The 21,694-nt window shown below is 35.4% G+C and overlaps 1 protein-coding gene across 2 annotated transcripts in view; it reads left to right on the forward strand.

The window, feature by feature from the left end:
- The first annotated feature begins 7,644 nt into the window (after positions 1-7,644).
- LOC120085323 (vacuolar protein sorting-associated protein 53 A) overlaps positions 7,645-21,694 on the forward strand; it is a 53,628-nt gene continuing 39,578 nt past the window's right edge. Inside the window, exons 1-8 of one of the 2 annotated variants that reach the window (XM_039041254.1) lie at positions 7,645-7,931; positions 8,012-8,137; positions 13,137-13,231; positions 14,245-14,301; positions 14,672-14,822; positions 15,853-15,923; positions 16,210-16,334; positions 17,473-17,633. In XM_039041254.1, the coding sequence (XP_038897182.1) occupies positions 8,089-8,137; positions 13,137-13,231; positions 14,245-14,301; positions 14,672-14,822; positions 15,853-15,923; positions 16,210-16,334; positions 17,473-17,633 (709 nt within the window). In that variant the 5' untranslated portion in view covers positions 7,645-7,931; positions 8,012-8,088. The remainder of the gene's footprint in view (positions 7,932-8,011; positions 8,138-13,136; positions 13,232-14,244; positions 14,302-14,671; positions 14,823-15,852; positions 15,924-16,209; positions 16,335-17,472; positions 17,634-21,694) is intronic. The other variant, XM_039041255.1, reaches the window with a different exon arrangement.

Raw genomic sequence — 21,694 nt, forward strand, 5'->3', positions numbered from 1 at the left:
TTGTGTTTGTCCTATTGTATCTCTTTCTCGATTCCTTTCTTCTTACCTTGTGCTTTGAATTGATGTCTCGATGATATTAATAATGTAAAACCTATTAGTCTGAAGTTAGACATTAGGAATATCAAGTTTGGAACTTTTCTAAAAAAATCAAACATACGTTTTATCTCCAACGCATGCAAGCCTCAACTCAAACCTATTTTTGAAAATCTTAAGAAATTTTTATAATTCTCTTTCAGCAATGAAGACCTTGCTGATCTCAAAAATTTGGGGGTGTGAGAGGTTCAAGTTGATGTGTCCAAAAAAAAATTGGACGTAATAAGCAACTCCTCTATCAATACATTACAAAAGAAAACTTCAGATTGTCAAGAATTAAGATTGAGAATGGCACTTAGCTGTAATTGGATGCCCGCATGACACCCGTGGGGGTAAGCCAAAACGAAGTTAATTATCGAAAGACCAACGCATCTCAAACTTTACTATCTAAGCAAAAAAAAAAAAAAAAACAGTAATTTTGAAATACATAAATGCTTGTATATGAGTTCAGTTGTGAAAAGCACTCACCCATAATTGGATGCTTGCATGACACCATTGGGGGCAAGCCAAAACGAAGTTTAAGTATCTAAAGACCAACGCATCCTAAACTCCACTATCTAAGCAAAAATAATAATAATAATAATTTTGAAACACATATATGCTTAGATTTGAGTTCAATTGTGAAGGGAACTCACCCATAGTTGGATGCTTGCATGACACCATTGGGGGCAAGCCAAAACGAAGTTTAAGTATCTAAAGACCAACGCATCCTAAACTCCACTATCTAAGCAAAAATAATAATAATAATAATTTTGAAACACATATATGCTTAGATTTGAGTTCAATTGTGAAGGGAACTCACCCATAGTTGGATGCTTGCATGACACCCGTGGAGGCAAGCCAAAACAAAGGTGGGACACCTGAATCAACGCATGGGTGGTCCTGAGAAAAACAACTAGCAAACCTTTTTTGAAAATCTTCTATTTTACAAGGGTAGCATCTAACACATTACTGGTTTAGAAAGATGAAAATGTTTTAGGAAACAAAAGGAGTTACTGACAAAAGGCTTGCCACATTTGAGATAAGATATATATATATTTTTTTTTTAAAGGAGGAACAAACTTGTATTTTCCAAATGCCAACCTTAAAACACTTATAAGTTAGCATGATGAGAGGTGAAGCCATCACATTAAGATGATGGGAAGTACGATAAGGAACTATTTTAGGAATGCTCGAGGACGAGCATTGTTCAAACTTTGGGGTGTGGTAACTTGTAGAAATACAAGTTATTGTCTCTTAAAAGTTGGAACAATTAGAATTCTTAATGATAGAAACACAATTATCTTAAGGAAAAACACATAGAATTCTTAAAACATCACTAGCCCTTACAAAAGCATACTTCTTGGTAAAACTGCTTCACTGACACATCTTATTACGAGATTTCAAGAAAATTCGCTAAGTGTTGCAGGCTAAGCTAACACAAGGGCTGAAAGAACCCCTGTGAATGGGATTACAATGGAAGTGGATCATTCCAAAAACCCAATTGTTTTTTTTTTTGTAATTTTTTTTTACAGTACATGCATTAGGGAAAAATAAAAATATACAACATGCTTAAGAATAAACCAAAAGGTTATGAAACCTTACCCTTGAAGATGTTCTTCATAAAGAATTCTACGAACACAACCACGAAAGAGTCCTTGGTATTTTCTGTTGAGAATTTATGAGGTATGGGCTCTAGAGAAGTTTTGGGATTGAGGGAGAAGGAAGAATGTTTTGAGAGGAAAAACCTGGGAAGGCAAAAAAACTTTTCAGATAGAAACCAATATTCTATGTATCTCACATTTTTTCTGTCTTTTTTGTAGGTATATGTAAGAGACCCCTCCACCACTTTTTTACGTGAGTGGTGGAGAGAAAAAGGTGGGAAGGGAGTTATAACTCCCTTCCCTTTATTATTTAAAAAATAAATAATTAGATAATTATTTAAATAATAAAATAATAAATCATTTTAATTCATAATTATAACTATAACTCAAATATATGATAACCAACTTATTATATATTATGCAATCATATGTTATATCATATATAACATATAACATAGAGTTCGAAATTGTATCATATACAATATATAACCTATAGTTTCTTTTCTCTTTCTCATGATATTTAATATAAATCATATTTGCAATAAATTTTAATTATATGAATCTAATTCATATAATTAACATTTGAATCATATTCAAACATTTAATTCCTCTCATAAGTTCTTTATATTATAATGTATCAAATACATTATAGTAATTATATCATATATAATTACATAGACTTAATTATATCATATATAATTAATTTCCTCGATTAATTTGAACAATTCAAATTAAACCAAAACTTGATTCTCATAAAATTCGATGAGCTATCGAGAGGACCTCATGGACCTATAGCTTGAAACTCCAACGGTTTGTGAATAATTGATTAAACTCTTTAATTAAATTATTCACCACCCGTTAACTGTCGGGCACTCCACTAAAGACCACAGCTGTATTATTCGCATTACATATATATTTCTGTGTCCATTGGATATAACCAATCCACAATACGATAACCCTTCACAAATTGCTCGTAAGTATAGTTGGACCAAATTACTGTTTTGCCCCTGTAGTTACATCTAACTCCTCAAGTATCATTGGTTCCTCTAACGAACTATAAATCATAGTCCCACTATGATTAACCCCTCTCGGGCAAGGCGAGTGTGTGACACCACAATGTTCAAGCCTCAGAATTAACTCTTAAGGGAGTAATTTATCTACTTTTCTCAACATTGGGGAAGGAGTGGATTTTGTCTTGTGTAGCTGCGTTCCCAGCTCCCCAATTAAACGAATCCCCAAAATGGTAGGCATGTTGAGTCGTCGATATGACCACTCTCGCCTATACAAATCAAAGGATCGCCTTCATAGGCACAAGTTCACAACTCATTCAAGATTCAGGTCGTGTTACCTATGGTTATCCTGATGAAATGGAAGTCTCTATTAAGAACAATGTTATATATGAGGCTATCCATTTGTGGTCCAGTCTTATACAAACTCCTTTGTATAGAATATCCTCGCTCACATGTCTCCACATGGATAATCAGGATCAGATCATTTGTAGCACTTTACAACAATTGTAACATCTGCAAAGCAGATGATACTCATAGTGTCATAAGGATTAGGTATCTAGCTTTGTCCATCTACTACATACCATTTAGGTTATCATTTAAAACATGATCCATCCGTATGTCTTTACATACATGTTTAAGTTATGAGACAATCATGGAACTTAATTTATTGGTTTGTGATTAATGCAACAAAAAATGGAAAAAAATATCATATATTTTATTAAATAAATGATGAATTTGTACATAACATTCACAAACTATAGAACCCTACGAGATTTAGGGCATCAAACCCAACAAGGGCATGCGTCCGAAGTTACCGGCCAATGCAGAGAAGATACATTGGTTCGCGTTGTTCCTATCAAATCACCACTTGCAAGTATGGGTATCTGATTGTCGGCGTCTGAAAAGCATCTGAACTGGCAAGCGGCTGACCAGGACATGGAAATTAATGTTGCGCCTATAAATAAGAAACTTGCAGCCAAAGACGATATACAATTATGAGAGAAACCATAGAACTTAGATCATAGTTGCTCTGTTGTTGCAAGAAGAAGATAGAAAAAGAACCATTGTCATTATTGATCAAAGAGAATTGTTGAAGGCCAGGCTCGAGAGAGAATTCTTCTTCATTTCTTCACCAAGTTGGTTGCACACGCATTTGAATCAAGCCAAAGAGAACAAGAGGTTGAACTCTACAACTTGACTTCTTTTTATTTCACTTTCTTTTCGTTTTCCATTTCATGCGATTAAGTGTTATTGTTGTAAAGACAGTTTCTAATTTCAAAATTAAATTCTACATTTAATCCATCAACTTTTGCCTTCCTGTTTACATTCTATTGTACATGATTGATGTGTTTCTGACTTGTTGCATGCTTAATTTCTAAGTTGATCATCTGGTTGAAGTTATAACTCAGTTAACTATTCGAGAGAATACGATAGCTAGAAACGCATTGGGTCATAACGCATAATAGATTTATAGATAAAAATACTTGTGCTTCATTACTTTTTGTGACTAACACATGCACCCTAAAAAAAGGAGCACATGTGGTATTCACATTTAGAAATGTTGAATAATATGAACAAAGGAATAGAAACCTAACACATCTACATATATTTGGTTTGTAAACAAGCATTCTTGTCATCTTCATTTCACCCTTACACATTCACACACGTGTTCATTTTACTTGGAATCAATGCATATCCTAGCGTTTAGCACCATTCATTCATAAATCCCTCTGTTTCACTTGAACTCTTATGTTATCTTGCATACATGCATTGAGATTAATGTAGATAAACCTCTCCAGCATTTATCTAGGATCTTTCTGCAACTGAAGCAACACGAGGCCTGTGTTAGTCTGTCACAAAATTCCTGTATTCGACCCTGGACTTACCAGGAACCCAAGTTAGATTTATACTTGAATTTGGTTTAGGGAAAGCTTGTACGCATTACAGAAAGTGTAACACATCACCTCAACGCATCATCTAATCTTCTCACCTAGAGAAGTGATTCACCATTCATATTCATTCATTCCAATCTTGCTTTTCGCCTTTACTTATATACACTTTTAAACGCAAATTGCGAAGCACGAACACTAGCAGACTACCACGGTCATTGCTTTTCTTTGGTCATGATTCAAAATTTTAATAGAACGTGTGTGTGTTTGCATATACCTTGTGATCTTGATTATAAAAACTAATTCTATTGATCTTTATTACCACCTATGAAAGGATCACGCTCTACCGGAGGACCACAATCCATAGAATTCAATCATGTTCATCTTTCATTGTCAGCTGTGAAAGGATCACGCTATTCTGGAGGACCACGATCCATTAAACCTAATCTTGCTGATCTCTCATTACCAAGTACTGGTCGGTTACCCTAAGTTTCTCTTTCCAAGTCCCATGAATTAGTGTAGTCATTGTCTATTGATAATGTTGATGGTTGAGTGTTAATAGACAATGGAATATCATCATCTTCTCGATTAAGCTCGTATGATTCATCATGTTGTCTATCTACATCCATATAATCATCATAAATCATATTCACATCTCCGTCATGGTTCGATTTTAGTGTTACGAATAGTTGAACTCCATGAAGATCTTCCCGAAAAAATAGGAAACGAACATCACCATCGTTCTGTATATAATCAAGCTTATATTTAACTCTCATGATAATATCAAACTCTGAAGAACTTATATTTGTAACCCTGTAAATGTTAGCTTTAAGTTCTTCATACTTCAATGTAATGGGTATGATGATTCCTATCAGCTCGCCTCCAATATACAAACTTTGGTTCTCATCCTAATCACCCTCGTATCAAACGAGTAGACACATTCCTGTCATCTTACAGAGCAAGAGAACATTTGTCATTAAGCTGTACAAGAAGATGAATATCGGTCCAATACACAATTTCAATTATGCTCTCACTCTTTCACGCTTTTGCTCTCTCTCGTTGTTGCCTTCATTCACTATCGCTCTCTCTCGCTATCGCTCTAAACCCTTGGTAATGATCCATTACTCTCACTCTCCCACTTCTTTCATTATGCTATTTACATACCTTTTTTTTTTTTGACAAATCATACAGCTCCAATGAGACCAAGTTCTAGAAAAATTAGTTTGGTCTGAAAAAACCCCGCTTTGGAAAACTGTATTCAATAAAACACTGTTGAAGTGAAACCTATTCAACAAAAGCATAGTTGAAATGAAGTTTAGATTTTAAAGAATTCACCATTGTATGTTTAGGTACTAACGATTTGAGGTTTTAAACAAATTCTTTCGTGAAAATTGTCAAATCATTCGTACATTGACAAGTAATCACATCACGAAGGAAGAGTGAGAGTGAGAGCGAGAAAGAGCGAGAGTGAGTGAAGTGAGAGCGAGACCATCTTGTAAGGAGGCAATTCTTGTAATCTGGTATGGTGATGATGTCAGTAGAGGGTCATTTGATACATTTTTAAAGAGGTTATTTGGCATGTTGGACCCAAATATTGGGTCATCCATACAAATTTCCCAATTTATTTGTAGATAGGTACAACTATCATTTTGTATTAGGTATTTCCTTTTTTCAAGCTTTGTTAGTTGGCTTTTTCCAACTCTTTGCTTTCCTTTTTTTTTTTTTGCTGTATAAATTTTGTTGTAGCATTCATGTTTCGTTTTTATTTTTATTTTTATTTTGTTAATATTAACATATTTTTCAATTTTTTTTAAGAAGTTCAATTTTTACGCTCCATGCATCTTTTATTGGTCTAAAGGAAGATAACACGTCTCTCTTTATTTATTTGTTTGTTTTTTTTTTACATATGTCATCTTGGGTGATTTAAAGTGATTTTTTTTATTTGCATTTGCAGTTTTCTTTTTATATATATACATGCAAATTCAACTTATTTATCCCCATATATTAAAGATGGTGGAGAAGAAGACATTACATTTGTAGTTTAATGAAGTAAAATGATAGATAAGTTAGTGTTGTCTATTTTATGCTTTTGTAGGTATTTTTTTTCCACATTTTTATTTTTGTAAATGCATACTAATGAGTTTAGGTGTTTATAATATTTTTTACTATTTTTTTGTACTTAAAAAAATTATTGCAAATACGCGCTAATTGATTAAAAAATGAAATAAAGTCTAATATCGAGTAGAATATCGTTGCAAAACAAAAGAGATTAAGTTTTTTGGACTTCTGTTTGCATACAAAAATTATGTTTAAATTAAAGGAAAATTCTTATAAATAGAAAAAATTAAAAAATATTTATACTTTATAGCAAAAAATTTCAAAAGTATTTGTGCTTTTGAAACTTTTTGCTATAAAATGTAAATATTTTTAAATATTTTTTTATATTTAAAAAGACCCTAAGTTAGAAAGATAATCAAATCATATTTTTTTTTGAACTTAGTAAATTATTACGAAATTTTTTACAAAGATAAGAATATTTTAATTCAAATTAAGGTTTGAAATAAAAAAATATTCACACAATTCAAATTAATTAAACAAATTTAATATAGATCAATTTGTCATGAAATAAAAAACAAAATTTTGGTTTTGATTAAGGTTTAAAAGTAAGGTAATAATCAAATATCCAATCCAAAATAAACGGGAAATAGACAAATATTTTAGTTTAAATTTAAAGTTTATAATTAACTAGCTAATCAAATTATTTAATAATTTTTTTTTAAAAAAATGTTAATCGATAGAAAAATGTTAAACTATTTATAGAAAAAAAAATTTATAGATAGGAATAGATATCAATTTCTACATAAACTTCTATCTATTTTTATTTCTTAAAAAATATGCCCATGGGAAAAGAATTAGAGTGAACAAGCTAAACTAAAATATATAAAACGAAAAAAAAAAAAAAATGAAAGGATTATCAAGCATAGATCTCGAAGTAGAGGTAAGTTATTTTTAAAATTTACAACTCTCGGACTAGCCAAGATTTTGATATGGTGAGGGCAGCTGCACGTTAAAACTCTAAAATCAACCAATACGACTCTCGTCTTCCCTTTAGCGCTCGTCAAGAATCGTCTTCCTTCACAGTTCCAATTCCAACTTCCAGATCCCGCTGATCTCCATCTCCTACTCCTGTTTTCTCTCACTCCAATCCATCTCTTCAGTTCTCTACTCCATCACTCTCAGCTATGGAGAATTCAGCTGCGGGAAAAGACTGTTGCACCTTATGCTAAGGTTCCTTGATGCGCGTTGAACAGATAAATGTGATCTGAGGTAGTTTTTGATCAATTAAGCCCCATAAGGTAGTTCTGTTAATACTCGTGCAATCTGTTCGTATTGATTGATATGAAAGTTTACCATATTGTGGTTTTCATTTCTCAAGATAACCGTTGGCTCTGAAGTTTACTCTCTGTGGAATTTTCGTGCGTGGGCTGAAGCATTTCAAATTATTGCCAAACAATGGACAAGTCAAGCGCTTTGGAATACATTAACCAGATGTTCCCCACAGGTTACTTCCTCTGTCACTCCATCTCTCGACTGCCTTGTTGTAGGAAACAGCATTTTGTATGTGGGGGGTGGGGTAACCAGCGGAGGACTGTGAAGAGGTCCGCATTGATATGTTTGGATATCATTTTGTAGACTTGAACCGCCATATTGGAATTCTACTACTTGAACTTTATTTATTTTTGTACAAGAAATGCGAACTTTTCACTGACTAGTGAAAAGATACCAACTATACAAAGCCACCCAAGACTGAAACTAAGCTCGCTTACAAACATGAATATTACAAGAAAGCAGTCCAAAAAGAATTTAAGCTTAAATTCCATATTTTTCTTACCACGAACTAGAAAATAATTTCATCCAATATTTCATCCTGACAGCAAGGTGTCACCTTCTTTGGATTTTTTCGAGGATAATTGGGAAAGTATCAAAATATCTTTAGAAGGTCTTTAGCTAGTTTGTTCAGGGAGCATCGTTGACACATCGATGAATTAAGCATCTGCATGCCCTATTCCCAAGAAATAGAGGACAAAAAGGTGAAATATTTTAGACTAATTAGTCTTAGCATGCATAAGATCATTTCTAGGATCCTTGCTGATTGATTGAGAAAGGTTTCTCCTCGTACTAACAACGTGTCTCAAGGTGCTTAGTAGACATTTTTTTAACACCCAAACTTTCATTAAGAAATCATGATAGAAAACAATGACATATAAAAGGAGAACTCACAAAAAGGGAAACAAACTACAAAAAAAGGGCCTCCAATCAAGAGAAATAAGAACTAATGAATAATTATAAAAGGACTTTTTTTATTGAAGCTCACAGAGAGACAGAATATAATGAAGGACCAAACCTCATTTGGAGATCTCTCAAGCCCTTGGTAGACAAATTCTCCATGAGATGCTTATTACTAGAAGATGTAAGAAAAAAAAGATCATTTTTATAATGATTTTGAATAAGCTTATGATCATGTGGATTGAGATTTATTGGTTGAGGAGTTGGTGACCCCTTTTACTTTGGAAGAAATCAGGAAGGTGGCCTTTGGGAGTGATAGGAACAAGTCCCCAGGCTCAGATGGTTCTTCCATGGCTTTTTTTAAAGATAATTGGGATTCAATTATGGTGGTTTGGATGGAGTTTTTAAAGAGTTTTTTGAACCGTTCTATGCTGGAAACTTTCGTGTGTCTTATACTAAAAACAAGAACGCCAGTAAGGTGAAGGAGTTCAAATCCATTACTCTTATAACCAGTGTCTAGAAGATTTTGGCTAAGGTCCTTGGTAATTGCATAAGGAAAGTATTGCCCTCAATTATTTCTGAGCCACAGAGAGCTTTCTTAGTGGGGAGGCAAATTATTGATCAGGCTCTTATTACCAACGAAGCCATTGAGGATTGTTGTGCCAATAAGAAGGAGAGTTATTTCTAAACTTGATTTTGAAAAGGCTTGTGATCATGTCGAATGGGACTTTCTATATAAGGTGATGCAGAAGAAAGGTTTTGGATATAGCAGGATGTGGATGTGGGATTGTGTTAGAAATGTGAATCACTCTATCCTTATTAATGGAGTCCTAAAGGGGTCGATTTAGGCTTCTAAAGGTTTAAGACAAGAAGACCCGTTGTCTCCTTTCTTGTTTTTAATTGTCGTGGATGTCTTAAGTCGGCTTATTCTAAAGGGGGTGGAGGGAAACATTGTTGAACCCTTTAGAGTTGGTGCGAATGAGGTTGCATTGTCACATCTTCAGTTTGCTGATGACACGATGTTGTTTTATTCTGACAATGAAGATTTTTTCTTGATCCTTAATCACATGGTGGGGTTTTCTGAGGCTATGTCAAGGCTTAAAATTAATGGGATTAGGTGCCAATTTTTGGGTATTAATTGTGATCAAGAAAAGCTCAGGAGATGGGCGAATGTGATTGGTTGTGTGGTTGCCTCTTTTCCTTCCTTATACCTTGCGCTTCCATTGGGAGATAACCCATGGGCCATGTCTTTTGGGACCCCATTTCTAAAAAGATCCATAAGAGGTTAGCTTGATGGAAGAAAAGTTTCTTCTTCGAAGCGGGAGCTAACTCTGATCATATCAGTGCTTAGCGGTATTCTGGTTTATTATCTCTCTTTGTTTCGGGCTCCTAGCTCGGTTTGTAAGAGCCTTCAGAAGTATATGAGAGATTTTCTTTGGGAAAGGGTGGTTGAAGGGAAGGACTCTCATCTGGTTAGTTGGGAGGTTGTTGGGCACCTTGTTACCCAAGGAGGGTTGGAGATTGGTAATTTAAGGATTCAAAACAAACCTGTGTTGGCTAAGTGGTTTTGGCATTTTGCCCTTGAGCCTGAATCCTTGTGGTCAATGTGAGTAAGCATGACACCCATCCCTTTGATTGGGTGGTTGAAGGGGTTAAAGGCACACACCGAAATCTGTGGAAGGATATTTTGCTTGAGCTCCCTTCGTTTTCCCATTTTGTCCGTTGTATTGTGGGGGATGGTAAGGATACGTATCTTTGGGAAGATCAGTGGGTGGGGGATAGTCCCCTTTGTTTGACATTTCCTGGGGGATAGTCCCCTTTGTTCGACATTTCCTCATCTTTATCATTTGTATTCTGTCAAAAATTGCCTGGTCTCTGATTTCTTTGTTTGGTCTGGAAACTCTATGTCTTTTTCTTTCTGATTCTACCGTCATTTGTCCAACAAAGGAAAGGCCGGAGATTGCCTTTTTTCTTTCTTTGTTGGAGGAGTGCACTTTTACGGGTTGGGAGAAGGGATATTTGTATATGGAATTCTAGCCCTAATGAAGGCTTTCTTGCAAGTCTTTTTTTAGGATGTTGTTGAATCCTGACCCTATAGTGAGCTGATCTTTGATGTTGTTTGGAGGATTAAGATTCCTAAGAAAATCAAGTTCTTTACTTGGCAAGTTTTGCTTGGCTAGGTGAACACCTTAGATAGGCTTGCTAGGGAGATGACCTCGTTAATGGGTCCTTTTTGCTGTATTCTTTGTCGGAGACAGAGGAAAATCTGGATCATCTCCTTTGGGATTGTCAGGATGCAAGGGCTATGTGGAGTTGTTTCCTGCAAAAGTTTGATGTTCGGATTGCTGGCCAAAGGGATATTGGTGCGATGATTAGGGAGAAGTGAAGATCTTGGTTATGGAACTATACTAAGATGGTGAGATATTTTGTCCTTATGAATGGGAAACTGAGAGGAAGGTTGTGGGGTTGTGGTTAATAGAGGGAGGGAACCCTCTTCCCTTCTAATGTAAGGCGTATGAGGGTCCCAAGGCATCATTTAATGAGAAAACTAGGAATTGAGGATGTTAGGTGTTGAATTCCTAGTCTTCCAAAAGGATTCTCTTGTGATTACTTTTTTAGCCTTTTATGTAATTCCAATTCCCTTCCCTCCCCAATCTTCTCCTCATTATGGAAGGCAACTATTTCAAAAAAGGTTAATTTTTTTGTTTGACAGGTTCTTCATAGGGTGTTAACACTATGAAATGGATTCAAAGACATTCCTTAGGCTTTTTGTGCCCACAATGGTGTATTATATACAAGGAGGTGTTTGAGGATTTAAGCTATTTGATGTGACGTTGTCAGTTTTTTTTACTTGATTTGGGATTGCCCTTTGGGTTGAGTTTGCAAGTAAGAAGATTTGTTATTGTATGATGGAAAAGGTTAAGGGAAGAGGTTATATTTAAGGTTTTATGTTGCTTTGTGTTCACGGACTGGGAAATAAAGCAAAAGTTATCTAGATATGGTGAAATTATTATGTTGGATCCTTGGACGAAAAGAAATTTGAAAATCTTTGATGTAACACAATCCTCTTAGGAAGAAAGGCTTGACATGAGTAAATATTCTACGACTTTCTTGTTGAGTTCTTTCTAAAGAATTTAGAAATAATTTCTCAGACAGTGAAGTTGTTTGCTTAGTGGGTGGTGCAGGGATAGTGAACACCTTGAATCACATATAGAGACATTCTTCTTTTGTGATGAATATGCAATGGTGTATTCTTTGTAGGTAGCATTGATCATTTACTATGAGACTATCAATTTGCTTATTCCCTTTGGAGTCCGTGCTTGAGTTCTCTCGGGCTTTGCTTAGCTTGTAGCAAAAGTCGTCATGTAGAGGAGGTGTTTATGAACTCTCCCTTTTTGGGCAAGGGCAAAGTCTTATGACATGCATATTTTTGGGCTATATGTAGGGTATTTGCCTCTTTTTTTTTTGGGGTGGGGGGAGGATCTTGAAAGGAAGTTTGGGAGGTTGCTAGGTTTAATGCATCTTTATGGGTGTTTATTCATCTTAGTCTCATTCTTTTGGATTGGAGCCCTTTCGTGCAGTTAGTTGTAAAGGAGGTGTTTATAGACTCTCCCTTTTAGGACGAGAAAAATCTTAGGACATGCTTATTTTTTTGCTATAGGTAGGGTATTTTGTTGGAAGGGTTACTTGTAATTGTTTTGAGTTTATGATATATTGTCTTACGAAGTTTCTTGTAACACCCTAATGTGGGATCATATTTTGAATTGTAATTAAGAACAATTTTGGAAATTCGTGCGACGATCGAGGAGTTCCTCCTCCATCCATCCTTAAGAGAGAAAGGCCGTCTGTTGTGGCTTGTTGGGGTGGGTGCTATTTTGTAGGACATTTGGGAGGAGAGAAACAATAGGGTGTTTAGAGGTTTAGATGAGGACCCTAGTGAGGTTTGGTCCCTCGTGAGGTTTTACGTAATTATTCTCTAGATAACATTTTACTTAGTTGGAAGCTCTTCCTTTTGGGGGATGCTTTTGTGGGCTTGTTTCTTATACGCCCTTGTATTCTTTCATTTTTTCTCAATGAAAGTTGTTGATTTCATAAAAAAAAAAAAAAGGTCAATTTTTTTCCTCAAACAACCTTTTTCCAAGTTTTCTCTCTCTTTTCTAACTTGTTTAGCATTCTCGAAGTATCCTTTTTCTTGGCCTAGCAGCTCACTGTTTTTCTTTATTGCCTAAACTCTTAGTGATATATTGACTTTGTGAAGTTTGGCTGATATTTAGAGGCATCTTTATCTGGTGTGGAGCCACTTATGCAAAAGATACATAATGAGATACGTCGTGTAGATGCTGGAATTTTAGCAGCTGTTCGCCAACAGGTGATTTTTATCTTGTTTTTTCCTGATAGAAAACAAAAGCTTTCATTGTTCATTTGTTCTCATTTTTTGTCGTATTCATTCTGGGTACTCTACGTTATGCTCATTCAGCAATTAGGTTCAGAATTTAGCTTGATGAGTTTTTGATTTATATGTACATGCAGTGATACCGAAGCCATATCTATTGGCATTATTTCATGGAATGTTTTGGATATTTTGATTCATTTTCATTACATCAATGAAAAATTGTTTATTGTTCCAAAAAAAGGAGTTTGGATATTTTGGTTGACATTGGAAAAATGTATTCAGCAGGGGATATTTAGATTATCCATGGCCAATCTTTATTGTATTGCTCTAAGTGTACAATAAAGATTTATTTCTTCATATTAATTATCTCACGTCTTATGTATTACTCTAAGTGTACTTGGCAAGCTCTTGTTTTATATCGTTTCCTTGTATTTTGAGCATTAGCCTCTTTTCATTCATTCAATGAAAAGTTTGGTTTCCTTTAAAGGAAAAAAATAATCCAGGGCCAATCTTGACAATTTTTTGAAGTGATAGTCAAGCTATTGAAACTTGTGGTTATTTGTTGGAATAACAAATTTGATCCTAACTTTGATGACCCAGAACCTGTAGGTTATATGAGGTTCATTATAATTGGGTGCACAGTTCTATTTTTCAACTGTTCTTTCATGATCATTCTAATTTCATGCATATCTTGAACAAAGAGGCCCTTGGGTCGGTTAGATTGCCGGTTCTATCTTTCCTTTTGTTTTTATTATGATCTTCTGGGCGTAAGTTTCTGATGTACCAAGTTTTTCATAAATATGATTTACAACTTCCCTTTTTGATCTTATTTGGGCATGATTGGGGACGTTGGCTTTAACTTTGCTTCTATTATATGCATCTTAAGGGAGTAGAGGTGAAGCATATAATATACGTCTGATATTTTAACATCCTTGAGAATAGTGGTGTCTCTTTCACCAAATTGAATTATTATCTTTGATGCTACACAGAGTAGTTCAGGGACCAAAGCAAAAGAAGATCTTGCTGCTGCTACATCAGCTGTAGAGGTTTGTCTATCTACTTGGATTTTTTCAGGTTTTTTCTATTTTAGCATTAGCATTTAGCAAGATTTAAGAGTTTTATATTTGTTGGCTTTTATCTACAATAAAAGTTTTTTTTTGTATAAAGAAAAGAGTTCTGTATTCATTAAAGTACCAGTCTGTTCTAAGAATGGGTAATCAAATTCAAAACATTTTGCTGTTATTACTGTTTGGGATTTATCAACCGAATTACATGCTAAGAACTTTCTGTTTCTGTGAGATTGTGCGATTTAGCCGGTGCTCCTCCCGTATGTTTGAGTCCACGATGGGTTCAGAGGATCTGGGTTATCTTATTTAATTGTTCATATATGAATCCTCTCTTCTTTTTCTGAAGCAGGAACTCATGTCCAAAATCCGGGAAATAAAAACTAAAGCTGAACAGAGTGAGACAATGGTTCAAGAGATTTGTCGTGATATTAAGAAGTTGGACTTTGCAAAGAAACATATTACAACAACAATAACTGCTCTTCATCGTCTGACCATGTTGGGTAAAGTTACATCCCTTCTATACTTGCCTCTTCATTCTTACTTAATGGTTTCTTTGTCTTTGACGTTCTGCCTTGGGATTGTACAAATATATTCTTTTTTCTTTTGGGACAAGAGACGAAGTCTTTGATGGTAATAAAATACAAAGAGGGGGGTTTCTAGGACTCTTACCCAAAAGCTATTACAAAAAGGAAAAAGTTCCTTTATTATATCAAAATAAAATAGGGAGTTTTGGAGTAGTAGTCTCTTTTCATTATATCAATGAAATTTATTTCCATTTCGAAAAAAAAAATCAAAATGGAAACTAGTACAAAAGAATGCCAAGAAAGAGATCATTCATTTATGGTCTAATGTAGTGAAGGTCTTATTATCCGAATTATGGTTTGAGTGCAATTGGGTTTTCCCCCCCTCATAATAGTCTCCCGAATGGTATATCTTGCAAAGTTTTAGAAAGAGAACAACATGAAGAGGCCTCCAGATGATGAGATGAGCAGCTTTGCAAGATATACTATTTAGGAGGCTTGTCTCAATTGGAATGTTTTTATGTTGCTTTCATAATTCATTTATGTCCTGTTGTTTCATTTCATTTTATTTTCTTGCTTTTTGTACCCCTTCTTGGGTTTCTTATATTTTTGAGCATTAGTCTTTTTTCATTCTATCAATAAAAAAGTGTTTGTTTCCTTTAAAAAAAAATACTAACGAAATATGACCTAATGAAGAATTATGAAAAGAACTCGTCACTGACGCCCAAAGAGAAACATTGAAATTGGCGAGTGACTAAATGTCGAAAAGTTCCCTCTCAACCCCACAAACGATTCTACTATTTCTCTCCCCCCAAATACCCCACAACAAAGCACAAACTCTCTCCCTTCAAACTACGGATGGTGGAGGAAATCCTTGATCATATCACTAAAAGCTCTTTACGGTGCCCCACACTTAATAAGTTCACCTGATCATTTGTTGTTGTTGTTTTTGTATAAGTTCTCTTTCCGAACTGTCACCATCAATGAATGTTTTTCTATGTGATTACAGTCTCAGCTGTTGAGCAGCTCCAAGTAATGGCTTCAAAACGACAATACAAAGAGGCAGCTGCACAGTTGGAGGTATTCATTAGTGAATATAAACATTCTTCCATTTCATCTAAATTGTTTCTTGTGTGGTTGCGCCATAGCCATAAGGCTTAACTCGACACCTAAAAGGAATTTGTAGGTTATATGAGGCCATTTTGGCACGATATATCTGATTGTCTGTTTTGGTGCTATTTCTTTGGTCTATCCCTTTTTCCTATTTTCTTGCTTTTTCCCTCAACTTAAAGATCTTTCTAAGAACAGAGAGAGTTTTTGTTGTCGCACATTTTTGTTAAAAAACATGTATTCTGATTCATTCCAGGCAGTAAACCAATTATGTAGTCATTTTGAAGCCTATAGGGATAACCCGAAGATCACAGAGCTTAGGGAGAAGTTCAAGAATATTAAACAAATTCTGAAATCGCATGTATTCTCTGACTTCTCAAGGTATGACGTACTTCAAATTACAACACCAGTATATACAGTTTATCTGGCAGTGATCTAAATCTTAAGGTGCACGGTAAATTACTGATCAAACTTGTGTTGAGGCATGGGAAAAGAATTAGATTATGGGAGGACGATTGAAATGTTGATCGATCACCCACTATGTTTCACTTCTTCAATGTTAATTGATAACCAAACTTTTTTTAAAAAATTACTTTTTTTGAACAATTTAAAAAATTATTACAATTTTTTTATCAATCAAATGTCCCATAGAAGTTCACTAGCTTTATTCAACCATAAGGCAGGTTTATTTTTTTTAGTTAAGGACCACAAAGATGATTTTCCAGGCAGTTCTTCAAGATATTGGAAAAACAGGACATTAAGCAAGCTCCTCGGAAAGTCTTTACCAACAATCCACTGGATTAGGGCTCTAGAAGAGTCAAGTAACGCTGGCTAGTTCCCCAAGTGGGGACAGGGGGATGTGTTGTGTTTGGGGCATTTAGATTATTCAGACTTCCATTGTTGAGTAATTGATTGCAGGGAGAAAGGCCTTTCTCCCTATATATGCATATTCCGTAGGTTCCAATAGGGAGCTGTCGTCTTAACAGAGCAGTGTAGCCCCCATTCATTAATATACTAAAAAGAGGATTAGAGATTTCTTATTTGACTGATCTTATTTTCCGAATTTACTTCATTTTTCTTCTCTTAAGTTGCTGCTCATGAGTCCTATGATTCCTTCTTGTAAGTCAATTTATTTGTCAGAGCTTTAAAAGATGTTCCTCCTTTTGTTTTACCAATGATCTGAACCCTAGGAAAGTAGTTATACGTTTTTTTCCCCTGAAAAAGAAACAAGACTTTTCATTGAATAAATGAAAAGAGACTAATGCTCAAAATACAAAGAAAAGAAACAAAACAAGAACTTGATATACTAGGAAAGTAGGAAAGTGATATATGTATTTGATATACTAGATGTCAGGGATGTATACTTTGAGCTCATTTTGTGTAGTAAGGTTGTATGGTACCTAGGAGCCAAACTTACAATTCAGGCTGTTGTACATTGGATGAAATTTAATGGGTTTATCTATTTGTTATAATGAAGTAATCATGAGAACTATGTTGACACTTCTTCCCCATGCATCAGCTTAGGTACTGGGAAAGAGAAAGAAGAAACTAATTTACTGCAGCAATTGTCTGATGCTTGCTTTGTCGTTGATGCTCTGGAGCCATCTGTGAGGGAAGAGTTGGTGAATAATTTTTGCAGCCGGGAGCTCACTTCTTATGAACAGATATTTGAAGGAGCAGGTGTGCTTGTCAAGTTATCTTTAATATATTTCTCCATCCTGTGGGTAGATCGGGCGAGGGGTCTGTAATTATCATTTTTTTTTAAAAAAAGGAAACAGCCTTTATTAAACAATATAATTAGTACAAGAGATGAGTACTTTGATAATAAAGGCAAATACAAGGAAATCAATCAAGAAACCATAGGATCAGCATGTGCACCCGAGCATCTCAACTAGGTTGACACCCCCATAGCACCCTCATCATATCCAACAAATAGAGAAAGCCAACAATGGCTAAAATAAGAGAAGTCTAATGAAGCAATACAAGCTGAAAGTTGCAGCCGAACAAAATATAGAACTAGGCTATAAAAATCTAAAATACATCAAGAAGCTAAAACAAATAAGAGTACTAAAGAAAGCGAAGCTGCTGTCTCTATTTTTGATGCTTCGGTTAATCTTCCAATTGACAAAAAGAATGCCAATTAAACTTATGTCTTGCACGGAGTAGGCTTCAAAGCAATTAGAAAGGGAGCACCAAAGTGAGGCATTGAGCTTTGCTGCCTCAAAGCGATTATACCAAGGAGTTTCAATCCCATTGAACACTCTTTGATTTCTTTCAAACCAGATTTCAACCAGCAGTGCTTTTACTCCATTAATCCATAGTAAATTGGAGTATTTCTTCAGAATAGGGTCTGAAAGTAGCCGTTGAACATTGCATCTAAAGGAAAAATCAAAGACCCAAGAAGTGTTGAAGCATTTAAGGAATTTCTTCCCGCAGTTGAAGGCAAAACAACAATCAAAAAATAAATGTTGGAGGTCTTCTTCAGCTGACTTACAAAGGACACACCAATTGGGGGAAATAGAAAAGCAAGGTAGCTTTTTTTGCAGCACTGATGAACAATTTAGGGTTCCAAACAACATTGTCCAAACATTTATATTTCTTCGAGGGCTGTTAGACTTCCATAGATTCTTGTGAAGGCTGGTTGATAATGGGGTGGTCTCGGAAAGATGGTTAAACAGGGATTTTACTGAGAAAGAGCCATGTTTTTCAAGGGACCAAATGCAAATTTCTTCCTTTTTAGATATCTTTGCTCAGCCAAAATTGCTAGTAAGGCTTGGAACTCTAAAATCTCATCATCTTTTAGGTCTCTTCTAAAATTTAGAGTCCAAGAAGAGGTGTGATAATCCCAAAACTGTGATAATGAACCATTTGGAAGCAATGCTAATCTGGAAAGGGAAGGAAATCTGTCTTTTAACTGAAAAGAGTCCAGCCAAGGGTCATGCCAAAATGCAATTTTAGTTCCATTCCCTACTTTAAAGACTGCCAACTTCTCAATATTCAACCAAGATCTTGAAATACTTATCCAAGGGCTTCGAAGACTACAATGAACCTTGCCGGAAGTGTGCCAACCAAATAGACTGCTACCATGTATACTCAAAATAACTTGGCTCCAAAGGGAAGGTTGCTCTTTTAGGAATCTCTAACCCCATTTGGCTAATAAGGCCACATTTTTAGCTTTTAAACCTCCAATTCCGAGTCCCCCTTCAGCTTGATTCTTAGAAACTATCTCCCATTTTGCTAGATGATTTATCTTTCCCCCTTTAAAACCTTCCCAAAAGAAGTTTCTAATAATTTTTTCAATGGCTGAAATCACTTTTTTGGGCATCAAGAAGGAGAACATATAGTAAGTTGGGAGGTTGGCTAGGATTGAGTTGCATAAGGTAGCTCTTCCTCCTCTTGATAAGTTGTATCTTCTCCACTTGTCAAGTTTTTTTGTGAACTCTATCAATGACCGGTTGCCAAAACAACAGTTTCTTTGGGTGCCCCCCAAGAGGAAGGCCCAAATATATGAAAGATAGGTGTGTTAATTGGCAACACAGTCTTGAAGCCACTGCCCTTAACTTAGAATCTTCAATATTTATCCCACAAATGGTAGATTTTTCCCAATTAACTTTCTGCCCCGAACACCATTCAAACAAAGTAATAGATTTTTTGAGATTGTCTAGCATGTCATCATCATACTTGCAAAAGAGTAAAGTATCATCAGCAAACTGGAGAATAGAGAGATGTACCTTGTTTTTTCCAACCACAAAGCCTTCAAACAACCCTTTTTCATGAATTCTGTCAACCAAAACACTAAGCAAGTCACTTACCAAGAGGAAGAGGAAGGGGGATAGGGGGTCCCCTTGCCTAATTCCCCTTGTAGCCGTAATCCTTCCTCTTGGTCTCCCATCAATGAAAATGGAGAACATTGGGTTAGTGAGGCAGCCCAAAATCCAATATATCCACATGGGGTGGAAGTTCCTTTCCTTAAGGATTTTTTTCAAGAAAATCTCAATCCACTCTATCAAAAGCCTTTTCAAGATCAAGCTTTAAAATCCAACCCCTTTTCTTCTTAATTCGGTAATGTTCTACGACCTCATTAGCTATTAAGACCGGATCAAGGATTTGTCTCCCTTCAATGAAAGCACTTTGGGTTTGACTTATAAGGTTAGGCATTACTCTCTTAAGCCTTTCTGCAAGTACTTTAGCTATAATCTTATAGATTATAGTAGATAGGCTAATGGGTCTGAAATCTTTCACTAAAACTGCCTCTGTTTTTTTCTGAATTAAGCAAATAAAATTTTATTTGATGCAAGAATTGAGCTTCCCATTTCGGTAGAAATCATAAAAAATACTCTTTATATTGTCCTTTAGTAGCTCCCAAAATTTTAATATAAATTCAATTGTGAAGCCATCCAATCTTGGAGCTTTGTTTCTTCCCAACATCTTTACTGCTTCTTTAATTTCTGTCAAATTAAAATTGGAAATCAGCCCCAAATTCTGATATGAAGAGACCCTTGGCCAGCTCAGATTCTGAGGTATATACCTCAATCCTTGACTTTTTGAGTATAGATTGCTGTAAAAATCAATAATTAGGAATTCCACTTCTTTGAAATTCTTTGTAGCTTCCCCTTGGTCATTGATTAATGCTGTTATTAGGTTTTTCGTTTTTTTGGCAGCAAGAAAACGGCGTAACTATGATTTTACTCTAGAACCCTCATAGAGGAGACGTTTCTGCTTTAGCCTTACTCTGGACATTGTGGGTGGAAAGGAACAGAAAAATATTTGAAGAATAATTTGACCCCATAATATGTGCTCTTAAATCTTCCTTGCCCTTTGTACATACCATGCTGTTTTTTTTAACATTGATTAAATGAAAAGAGACTAATGCTCCATAGATACAAAACTTCATAGAGGAAGGAGAAAAGTAAATAAAAGATAAATCATTAAAAAAAGAACATAAATGGAATGATTCTTTTTTCTTTTTTTTTTCCTATAAGAAATAAATTTCATTGATGTATGAAATTTACAAAAAGGGGCCACAGCCCAAGCCAAAGGAGTTATATAAGAGATCTCCAATTGGTCAAAAGGGAAGAAAGGGTGTATGAATTAAAGAAAGATGTGCATTTACACAACTCGTTGCATGTAAGACAATGAGTTTGAAAAAACAAACAAAAGAGCTTCCCTTGTCATTGAAAAGGCGATTGTTTCTCTCCTTCCATGTAATCCATAAGAAAGCACGAATCAGATGCATCAAAATCATTCTTGTTTTTGGTAAAAGGATGACTAGTGAGAGTGTAGGTTAGAGCATTGTCGATGTCCTTTGGAAGGGCAGTGTACCAACCAAAGGATGAGATAATCTCTTTCCAAAACCTCTCTACAAAATGACAATGGATAAACAGGTGACTAGAAGATTCATGTTCGGACTTGCACGAGAGGCAACAATGGGGAGATAGGGCCATGTGGGGAAGCCATCTCTGTATCCTGTCACATGTATTGATGGCACTATGACTAACTTCCCAACGGAAGATTCAACCTTTTTTGGGTAATAATCATCCCAAATGGCTTTGTTAAAAATAAAAGAATAGGGAAGAGAATAACAACACAGTTACGTGGAAACCCTAGTACAGGGAGAAAAACCACGATAGACACTGATTTTTAGAGGAGAGAGTTGATCACTATTACACCACACTGAGGAAGAGGACGAGTGGGGGATAAGCGGGGTCCCCTTTGCCTAAATTCCAACCTTTGTTAGTCCG

The sequence above is a fragment of the Benincasa hispida genome, chromosome 9 (genome assembly GCF_009727055.1).
Source record: "Benincasa hispida cultivar B227 chromosome 9, ASM972705v1, whole genome shotgun sequence".
Lineage (NCBI taxonomy): Eukaryota > Viridiplantae > Streptophyta > Magnoliopsida > Cucurbitales > Cucurbitaceae > Benincasa > Benincasa hispida.